The 10450-nt window shown below is 47.8% G+C and overlaps 2 protein-coding genes across 2 annotated transcripts; one reads left to right on the forward strand and one right to left on the reverse strand.

Moving 5' to 3' along the window:
• The first annotated feature begins 1003 nt into the window (after positions 1–1003).
• Positions 1004–1805, forward strand: LOC119331967. Its single transcript, XM_037605147.1, has one exon. It carries the CDS (start codon positions 1067–1069, stop codon positions 1673–1675), a length of 609 nt encoding a protein of 202 aa, XP_037461044.1. The 5' UTR covers positions 1004–1066; the 3' UTR covers positions 1676–1805.
• LOC119331966 (kinesin-like protein KIN-5C) lies at positions 1790–7598 on the reverse strand. The gene is made up of 22 exons (XM_037605146.1): positions 7528–7598; positions 7293–7422; positions 6739–6897; positions 6299–6648; positions 6082–6220; positions 5879–5976; positions 5649–5805; positions 5427–5496; positions 5273–5349; positions 5015–5068; positions 4852–4932; positions 4669–4780; positions 4321–4583; positions 4083–4244; positions 3878–3985; positions 3630–3788; positions 3471–3554; positions 3167–3372; positions 2971–3072; positions 2567–2676; positions 2321–2472; positions 1790–2213 (listed from the first exon to the last, which is right to left on the reverse strand). The coding sequence occupies exons 1-22, from the start codon at positions 7581–7583 to the stop codon at positions 2028–2030; spliced, it is 3015 nt and encodes a 1004-aa protein (XP_037461043.1). The 5' UTR covers positions 7584–7598; the 3' UTR covers positions 1790–2027.
• Between the last annotated feature and the right edge of the window lie 2852 nt (positions 7599–10450).

The raw sequence follows: 10450 nt of genomic DNA on the forward strand, positions 1-10450 counted from the left end.
CTCAGTGAAATCTATGTATTTAGATTTGCTAAACTCTGGTCCAGTACCAAAGTCGCTTCATATTTGAAAGATTAAAGTGTATTTAATTAAGAATAAAGGTTTTTATGTGGTTTGTGCACAAAGAAGTGATTTTAACTAACAACAACTTGGCAAAACATAGTTAGGAGGGCACCAAACGATATTGGTTTTGCAATCAAGATGAAACTATCCAACACTTGTTTCTCAAAGGCCCACTAGCCAAGTTACTATGGCCTACACTACATGTGGCTTTCAATGTCGGTCCTCCTAATAGCATTGACACGTTATTTGGGACAATGACTAAATGGAGTGAAGCCTAAAATAACGGAGCATATTCAAGTTGGGGTGTGTGCATTAATTTGGGCTATATTGTACTGTCGGAATGACGTGGTCTTTAATAGACAAACCATCACAAATATTGTGCAGGTCATCTACATAGCAACTGGTTGAATCCGTACGTGATCATCACCCAATCATGCGAAGTCATAGAGCTTATGGCTTATGGGTGCAACAGTTAAGAGGCGGTTGCACCGGATAAGTTTGGATGGCAGTCTGACAATAGGATAGGTGTTTAGACATCTTATCCGATTTTTGCCGGTTGTGGTGAGTTTGATTTTGATATTCATTTCAGCTCATCTTACGAGCTTGTACCGGACTACTTACCTGCTTGTTTTATTAATAAGATTGCATGCATCATTTTAATGCAAAAGTCGAACCACTGGATAAATAATAAAAACCCTTTCTGAAAAATGTTTCTGTCGGTTCCGATTTTTACATTCAACTAGCGTAACAGTCAGAACCTCAAGATTCCCTCGAGAGAAGTCGATCTGCCCGTTCCTCGTGGGTCCAAATAGTGACAAAATGTTAGCGTTCCAGCCCAGCTCCTAACCTTGATGTTTCCACATCATCAGACACACCCCACTGAAAGTGAAGAGCCCACTACCTTCAAAAGACTACAACACCCAATGGCCCAACAGCCTAACACAAAAGTGGCACGCCAAGAGCCTGATTCATTCCTGCTCGGGAGTAAAAAAACGGCGCAGGGCTCATGGAGATGGAAGGAAACCAAATCCAGACCTCACCCATGGGGTCCGCGCCGTCGAGGTCGTCCCCCCGGCAGTGGAGCTGGGGCTCGGCCCTCGCCGGCGCCGTCACCACGGCGGCGGCGGCGGGCGTGCTGGTCTGCAGGCCGAGGGACCCGAGCTTCGAGCTCATCTCCATGAACCTGTCCTCCTTCCACTTCCGGCCGCCGGCGGCGCTGGACATCGGCCTCACCCTCACCGTCCACGCCACCAACCCCAACGTGGTGCCCGTGCGCTACGGCGCGTCCAACGTCTCCATCCTCTACGGGGGCACGCTCCTGGGCACCGCGCGCCTCGACGCCGGCCAGCAGCCCGCCACATCGTGCCGCCTGCTCCACCTCCCGGCCCGGCTCGACGCCATGGAGCTCGCCCACCACGCCGGCGCCATCCTCGCCGACACCGCGCGCCGGCACATGGAGCTGGACGCCGTCGTGGAGATCGCGGGCGAGGCCACCGTGCTGCTCTGGTCGCGCCGCTTCTCCGTCCGCATCGACAGCCACATCATCGTCGACCCCGTCTTCCTCGAGGTCGTCGAGCAGGACAACCGCTCAGAGATGCAGCTCTACCTAACCTGACCTCAGTTAGCTGCTATGTGTATCATCACCACCTGAACCCTCTCTCGAAACCTTATTCGTCTGTTTGTGCGATGAAATGCAATGCAATCTCTCCCAATTCCAAGCAATGAAATGTGATGCAATCTCTCAAGCTCCAATGTCCGATCATAGAATTTTTTACAAGAATATTCTGCGGCTCCACATTATCAGACAACAAATTGATACTACGTTCTAGCAGGAATGTGAAAGACAATGGGCGAGGGTAAGATAGTTCGCATCCCACAAAACATAGCACAACAAGGACATCAAAGCCAGCAGCGATTTCATGTCCTAATAAGATTACACTGCACACAGAAAAGTATATCATTGTTTCTCAGTTGAGTGTCGCGAGTGGCGAGCGAGGGATGAGCGACGGCTCCTTGCTCGATTCATAGGGATGGTTCTCGCGGAACTCATCCATCAGGGACTCAATTGGCATCGCTCGCAACGACTCGATAGTGCCTTTGCTCGGGACTTCCGGCTCAGACCTCATCGGAGTTTCGCCAGTCGGCTCATAGTCCTGCAAAAAACAGCATGGTAGGGGAGTTCAGACAAGATAACAACAATACACACTGGACTTGGGGCGCTGGGGAAAGAGGACGGTTCTTCACAGGATTTTCATCTCACCCTGTAGCTGCTTTGGAAAGCCCTCTCGGCATGTGTGTTGACGCCTGAAGTCTGCCCAGAGTGGTTCTCCTGCAAATGCTGTATCTCTACCGAATGTGCTTCCACTGTCGACACAACTCTTGATGCAGAATTACGTGCCTCTTCCAGTAGATCTGAGGCAAAGGGGGACACACAGAAGCAAGTCGAGATTAGATGGGGAGCTCTTTCTCATTGAATAAGCAGTCATGTTGAGCGCTTAGAAATTACTGTCGATATCCTGGAGTATTTCTTTGCTACTGTTGGATGCTTGCTCTTCAGCCAAGGCGCGAGATGATGCAATCTCTGCTTCATGCTGCTCGTTGTTTTCGATTGCAACCCTGGAATATCCAGACAGCAAAGCTAATTAGACCCCCATGTTCAAAATATGCGATTAACACAAGACATGGTTTTGAGAAATTCAGGTGTGCTTTTTTGATCCAAAATTATGCACTGACATGTCAAATTGGCACCCAAATTGCCTTAATTCAAGCTAACTTATATCAAACCAGCATGAAGAGTGCCAAAGCAAGTTGAACTATCTATAGAGCGAATTCCGAGAAAACCAAAATCTAACTGAACAAAACAGGCTACATGTAAGCAAAAACAAAAGTAATGATAACAAATCTACTTGCCTGACAAGTACTTCAACTTCAGCCACTTGTTTTGTGCACAAATCATTAACTGCAGCATGGGATTTTTTCCATTGTTGTGCAGCAGAGTCGACAGTGCATGCACTGGACAAGTCCAATAAAGATCATTAGTTACAAAATTTCAATCAAATTAAAATGAATCGGTGAATGTTGAAACATTTCATGCAATCAGGCATACCACTCCTGCATAATTGTTTCCATGCGGCAATGCTTAGCTGAAGAGAAGCTGGAGCCAACTTTGCAGTCATTCTCTGCTTGCTCTGCAAACATTTCCCACTTTCTCTTGGCATCCTTTGTGACACCCTCCATAGCAGACGTATGCTCATCCAGAAATGTCTTGTTACCACGAGCAGCATCGCCAAGAGAGTTTAATCTAACATCCACCTGCAGGAAACAAACATCAGGTTTATTCTGATTTTTGTAGTTTGATTGGTCGCTTACAAACAAATTTGCCCAAGTGGTACACGCAAGTACAGACGCACCAGCTCTCTTTGTCGAACAATGTGTTTGGACACCAAACTGGTGATATCCGCCAGAAGCCTCTGTTCCTCGGACTTTGATTGTTCCTGCACGAAGTGATGGTATTAGATACACCAACATGATTTTGCCAACGAGTAGTCAACAAAAGGGGAATGGATCACCTCATAAGCCTTTTGAAACTCTTCAAGGCTTTTGACCTGTGCTTCATGAGTGTGGTTCGAGTGGTCCTGCAACTTGGATGTTTCCTCCATGTACTTTTCAAAGAGCCCAAGAATGAAGCTGGACATATCCTTCGTCCTATCCAAGCTAATGCAGAAACTCTGTTGACAACAGGAGCAAAGTTTAACTTGCAGCTAATCATAGCTAAGTTATGCTGAAAATCTGTTGACAGTCGGATCAAGTAACTGACATCACGCAATTCCTTAGTGAAGTGTGCCAGTTCGCTTCGATGGTCGGCTAACAAACTCTGAATATCAGTAAATATCTTCAGTGCCTCTCCCTCAACACATGCTAGAAGCTGACAGCAAGAATATCCCCGTGAGAATGAATAGAAGCAAAGGATAAGCATGTGAGACAAACAAAAAGTGTTCACTGAAAAACAGGTCACAACATGCCTGGTCAAGACTGCAACAGCTTGCTGCAGACAGAGATGATACATCCTCCAATGTAGAATTTGTGTTTGCTTTATGTAGGAGCACAATATTTTGAAAAGCTTCCATGTGCGACATATATAACGACTTCGAAGCTAAGATCTTCTTCTTTATCTCCAATGTAGCCTTCAAAAGTTAAACCAAGAATAAATAGCATGCAAAATGGAGTATGAGCCCAGACAATTATTGTGTAGATGTGTACCGTGTCATGGGAATCAACGCAAGATTGGCATAGGTCTTCCACAGCCTTTAGGTGTTTGTTTTGTTGATCTATAGATGCAGTGAGGGTACTGGAGAGAATATCCAACTTTGAAGCAAGGTCAGCTTGGAATGAGTTCACCACCGACCTATTTGCAGCACTTAGTTTATCTCCTCTGGCTATTTTTGAATGCAGTGAAGCATTATCACGGCTAGATTTTTCAAGTTCTGATCTCAGAACACAGGCTTGATGTGCTAGAGCATTTTCTGATGTGCAAAGGTGCATTAAAATACAGTTAGAACTAAGAAAAGGTGTGTTTGCAATAATGAAAAATGGGAAATAAAACCGAACCTGCTTTTTTCTGCTCAGATATAATGAATTCTTTCTCCTTGAGATTATAATGGGCCTGTTTCAAATCCTCTTTTGTTGTTGAGAGTAGGTTGCTTGTATGGTCCAGACATTTCTGTTGAACAAGATATTAATCTTACTGTACAAAAAATCATCAGATGATTATAAGTAGGAAATACAATTTACCTCTGTGGCTTTGAGCTTTTTGCTCAAATCAGCAGAATGTTGGAGCTCAGAATCGTACTTTTCTTGCAGGTCATTGATTTGCTGAAACCAAAGCAAAGCATTGATTTTTTTTTTAACATGAACAGAGACATGGAAGTTTCCAGCAACTGAGTAGTTTCTGTACCTTCTGATTTGTTTCTAAAGAGGCAGTCATTTGCTCAATTTGATCAGCCATGGCCTTCAAAAGAAATACAGGAAAAGTTAATTGGTATAAAGATACAAGGAATCTACCACGTTACTGGTTAATATCTGGTTGAAGTTACTGATTAGGGTCTAGTTTCAATGATTAAGGTTTGTGAGTAATATCGGATTTCAAGAATGGAAAAGGAATATGTGTCTACTTCGGATTCAAATAGATACGAGAGATCGTGTCAAATGGTACCTTCCTCTCGTTCTCCTCCAGCTGGTATCTATCTTTTGGAATGTACACCCCAACCTTTTCACGTGCAGCATAGACCTCTGGGGAGGAGTCAATATTGTGAGGCCATTCTGCAACTATCTGAACTACAAAAGTTGAGTGTGGGTTCGCTAAATACCTGCTTTCAGTCGGTCGATTTCTCCATAGAGATCCTTGATTAACGTTGATTTCATCATTTTTTGGTTAACCTGTGAAATAGATAAATATCAGCAATTGATCAGATATGACAAAGTGAAACTAAATGGCACTGGCATACACAAAAAATGAGATGGTTTTCAATCTTTAGGGGAACTCATGAAACAATGGCTGAAAATGGAGGGAAAAAACAAAGTCAGTTTACCTCGGGCCTGTTTTTTATGCTCTTTGCCCGGTGTGCATAATCCAATGTGCTTAATGTCTCCTCAAGACAGTGTACAGAAGGCGAAACAGTAGCAATAATGCAAGTTTTTGTTCTCCCTCCAAGTGAATCACGAAGCAACCTTGTGAGCTTACTGTCTCTGAAAGGCGAAGAGAATTCAGTAAGGTAAGAAAGGCTATTGCATGCAAGGATCCTTGACCACTGATACATACCTGTAAGGAACATGTCCAAGGTGCTCAACCAATGCCGTGATAACACGGCCTAAAGTAAGCAAACTTTTGTTTATTTCACCAGCCTCTCTTGCTCGGCCCTAAAATCAAAAGAGAATGTCTAACTCAAGAATACCATAGAACTGACAAAAGATTTATGCCAAATGAAACAGTAAAACCCGAGCTAACTATACTGTACAATGTACCTCCCTAGCTCCAGAACGACAGATGTTCTCAGACCCAGCCAGATCAACCAGATTTAACTTCCCACATTTTATCAGTTCTTCTCCTTCAGGGGTTGCCTCTTTTATGTGAATTGTAATTGAGAAAAGCGAGTGCGAACGACTGAAATATTACAGATGAAATAAGATTAAGTTTATGTAAGGGCTAGAGATCAATAGAGGAAAATGAGTAAAACTAAACCTTGATTGCTTGTTCAAAAGAGTCTCTGCTGTGCGGCGCTTCGCAGATCCTCTTTCCAAAAGAGAGAATATTTCGCTACAATTAGTGACTATTTCTTCCTCCAAACCTCTCACAAGCACCCCACCTTTCCCGTCCTCCATGAGTGGCAATGGCTTTTTCTGCCGTTCTTCCAGAGCAACCTTAGATATCTCCTCTGGTGCAAGAAGATCTGTTATTTCCTCATTGTACAGTTCCAAAAATGTGACCTTCACACTGTACTCAGTATTCTGCCTCTCCAATGTATCAAATATCTGCTTGACGGCCCTAGGTATGACCCCAGCATCTGAAGGTAACTGTCCCTCCGGTCCACTCTGCAAGAATTTCAACACAAGATACCAAGCAGCTGAGTAACCCCAACATGGACACATACACAACAATACACCAACAGAAGATAGGCTTGCCTTAGCTCTCCGGCATTCTCCTTCCATGGTATAAGTCTTCCCCGTGCCCGTCTGGCCATAAGCAAAGATGGTGCAATTAAACCCTTCCAGCACCTCGTTCACGATAGGAATGATGGCTTGATCATACAAGTCTCTCTGCCTAGCTGTTGGGCCGAAAACCTGCAAATGAAGATGGGGGCTTTATGTTACATCACAGCACTGAGCAAACAACCCCGAAATGGGATGCAAGTTCCCAGCCAATACCAGAAGCATCAGCAGTTAGCGAAGATTAACTCAACATGCTGGAGCTATTCAAAATAGTGACAGGAAATGCACAACAAGGGCGAATTTCTCCTTTTGCTCCTCAGCCTACGGAGTATTAGCTATTAGCAACAGTTTCCAGTTGTTATTCCCTCCCAAGGGCATGGTGTCAACTGCAATGCAGCTGCTTTAATTCGCAGGCAACTCGAACCCCAGCTCGTTCAGATGCGAACACACCAGTTGGAACTAACCCTAGGCACTAAATTCCTACGAGCTACCAAAGCTTTTACACCGCGAGAAAACCCCATCCAGACCTTGTCGAACGTGAAGACCCTGTCGATCTGCTTCCCGGCGATGGTCTGCGTGACGGCGACCTCCCGCTGGTAGTCGTTGCAGGTGACCACCTGCGGCGCGTTGCTCCGGAGCTCGTCGTCGCTGAACGGCCTGGGAGCAGGAAGCGCATGAGGAGGCGGTTAGGGCTGCGGATCTGGGGAGAGGAGGCCCGCGGGGGCGGCGGCCGGTCGGCGTGGCGCGGCGCGGCGGGCGTACCTGCAGCGGAGGAGGACCTGGACGTTCACCGACTTCTCCTTGTCCACCCGCGACATGGCGGCGGCGGCGGCGGCCGGGGAGATTTCGAAATCTCACCCGTCCCGCGGTGCGGCGTGGGGGGGATTCGGAAACTTTCGGGGCGGAGCGGAGCGGGTCGGTGGCGTGGGGTTGGGGGAGGAGGGCGGAATTCAAAATTTTGGGGGAGTGGCCGCCTAGTGTGAGATGGAGAGGGAGCGTGATCTGCCACTGGCTTTATGCGGGGGCCGGGGGCGGCACGCTCGCGGCTCGCTGCCCAGCCGCCAGATCTCATGGTTCGAGCCCTGCTGGCCTTTGGGTGCAAAGCCCACGGCCCGCTGGTCTAAAATTCTTTCACTTTTTTTTTTGAGGAACCCTACAAGGGTTACAGCTCTCAGCTACAATCATAGGAAATTACCCTCTCGTTTAGGGTTTTCGGCTCTGGCGGCGATGCCATCGCCGTCGAGAGATTTCACCGGTTTTTCGTCCGCTGGCTGCACCCCTGCAGAGATCACCTATCAGGCTGATAGGGGAGGGAGTCGGATCGGTTCTGTGGAGCAAAGTACCGCTGACGGGGAAACCCTAGATGGCGGACCGAGCGGAGTCGTCGTCTGCGGGTTGGTCTGGGAAGAATCTTGAAGAGATGTTGCAGCACCTGGATCTCCAAGATGACGAGCTTGATGACGTGATCGTAGGGGAGGAAGAGGTAAAGAAGTATGAAGCGGATGCTAGGTGGCTGGCGATCGCAAAGGTGAATACGACCCGCACCTTCAGTTCGTCGTCGATGTTCGAGTGCATGAAATCTGTCTGGTCGCTAGCACATGTTCCCAAGTACAGGGAGGCGGGTGAAAACCTGTTTATCTTCCAGATGTTCTGCCTTGGTGATTGGAGGAAGGTGGTGCACGGTGGTCCATGGCTCTTCAGGGGGAGGGGATGCTGATTGAGGACTATGATGGCAAAAAGGAGCCTACATCTGTTGATTTCGATGGATTATACGTGTGGGCTCAGATTCACAATATACCCGAGCTATACCGCAAAGCAGAGGTAGTTGACCAACTAGCCCGACGTATCGGACGGGTGAAAGAGATCCAGCTAGCACCTTGGCTGTTCTATGAAGGCGCCTACATTAGGGTTCGGGCGAAGGTTCTTGTCAACAAACCTTTAACACGGGTGACACCTCTGAATGTCGTGGGAGAGGGCAGATTGCGCCTTCCGGTCAAATACGAGAAGATCCCCTATTTCTGCAAGGTCTGTGGACTCATGGGCCATAACCATGAGGAGTGCGGCGATGGCGTTTGGGAGGAGAAACATAAGCAATGGGGGAGTTGGATGCTGGCACAAAGGAGGGAAACTATCCCAGAGCAGCAAGGCGGTTGGGCTACTCGGGGAGGCCGTTCAGGAGAAAGAGGAAGAGGCTGGTCTGGCCGGGGCACCCAAGCCGCTCGTCAGCGCTCGCCACCGAGAAAGCGCTCGTCTCAAGAAGCGGGGTTTGACAATGCAGCGGATGAGGATGAGGTCACCAGCCCTCTAAAGGCTGGGGATGCAAGGGAGAAGATGCACGATGCCCCAACAGCATGCAGAAACTTGAACCTAGCCTTGACAGTCAGCTCGGCTACTGCTGACGGGTTGGAGAGGAACAAAGCAGTTGTCACTGTTGATCCGGCTGCAATGGTAGTCCCGCCGCCACCCCCGGCGTATGTGTCTCCGAGGGATGCCAAGAAAGCAAAGAAGGCGGGATCACCGACGAAACAAGGTACAGAGAAGATGGCATCATTGGCGGGCTCCTCCGGGGAGCACCGCCAGGCCCAATGAAAATACTAAGCTGGAATTGTCGTGGGATAGGCGATCCCGCGACAGTTTGAGAACTCCGCGATCTTGTGGAGCTTAGTTCGCCCTCTATTCTTTGTTTAGTCGAAACTCAATTACAGAAGAGTCGTGTTGAAGGTCTTCGCTTTTCGTTAGGATTTGATTTCAGTTTTGGTGTTGGTAGCAATGGTAGGAGTGGTGGTCTTTGTATCTTTTGGAAGAATTCGGTGGATGTTGCAATAAAAAACTTTTCAGAGTATCATGTGGATGCATGGGTGCAAGAACAGGGGAAAGAATAGTGGCGGTTATCTTGTTTCTATGGATAAGCAACGAGGAGTCTTCGTTATAAAACTTGGAATACAATGAAGAGATTGAGAGGGGAGAGCACCCTCCCCTGGTTATGTATTGGTGACTTCAATGAGATACTGAGACCTGAGGAGCAACATGGTCCCAATGCTCGTGATAGTGCTCAGATAGAGGCTTTCAGAGAGGCCGTTGATGTTTGTGGACTTGTTGATTTGGGCTATCGTGGCTTGGACTGGACATGGGAGAAGAAGGTGGCTGGTGGCCACTTTTGTCGAGTACGTTTGGATCGAGCCTTGGGATCGGCCTGCTGGTCGGCGCTCTTTCCTTTCGCCTCTCTTGAACACCTAACTGCGGCAAAATCTGATCATTGTCCCATATTGTTAAAGATGGAGCTGGTAGCGACAAGTGTTTGGGCCAAGCAAAAACAATTCTGGTACGAGTGCATGTGGGAAAGGGAACCCAGCTCTGGAGATATCTTGGCTGAGGCATGGAACGATGCGGGCAGGGCCCAAACTGTATCGGGACTGTCTGCAAAACTTGCCAGTGTTGCTGGTGTGCTACAAAGATGGGGCCGGAGCAAGTTTGGAGCAGTCCGTGCGGAACTGCGCTCACTGCGCCTTCGGCTGGGCGAGCTGCGCGCACTTCAGGATCGCGTAGGTCCTTCGGCGGAGGAGGAAAGCATTGAAGCTCGAATGGTGGAACTCTGCCTCCGAGAAGAAATCATGTGGCGCCAAAGAGCTAGGGTCCAGTGGCTAGCTGAAGGTGACAATAACACAAAGTTTTTCCACCGAAAGGC

Source organism: Triticum dicoccoides, chromosome 7A, assembly GCF_002162155.2.
Source record: "Triticum dicoccoides isolate Atlit2015 ecotype Zavitan chromosome 7A, WEW_v2.0, whole genome shotgun sequence".
Classification (NCBI taxonomy): domain Eukaryota; kingdom Viridiplantae; phylum Streptophyta; class Magnoliopsida; order Poales; family Poaceae; genus Triticum; species Triticum dicoccoides.

Excerpts from the sequence above, each read along its gene's own strand:
- LOC119331967 (XM_037605147.1), top strand. The coding sequence starts at position 1,067 with ATGGAGATGGAAGGAAACCAAATCCAGACCTCACCCATGGGGTCCGCG.
- LOC119331966 (XM_037605146.1), bottom strand. The coding sequence starts at position 7,583 with ATGTCGCGGGTGGACAAGGAGAAGTCGGTGAACGTCCAGGTCCTCCTC. Across the intron at positions 7,423-7,527 it reads CAGGTCCTCCTCCGCTGCAG|GCCGTTCAGCGACGACGAGC; the intron begins GTACGCCCGCCG and ends TCCTGCTCCCAG. Across the intron at positions 3,373-3,470 it reads TTGTTCGACAAAGAGAGCTG|GTGGATGTTAGATTAAACTC; the intron begins GTGCGTCTGTAC and ends TGTTTCCTGCAG.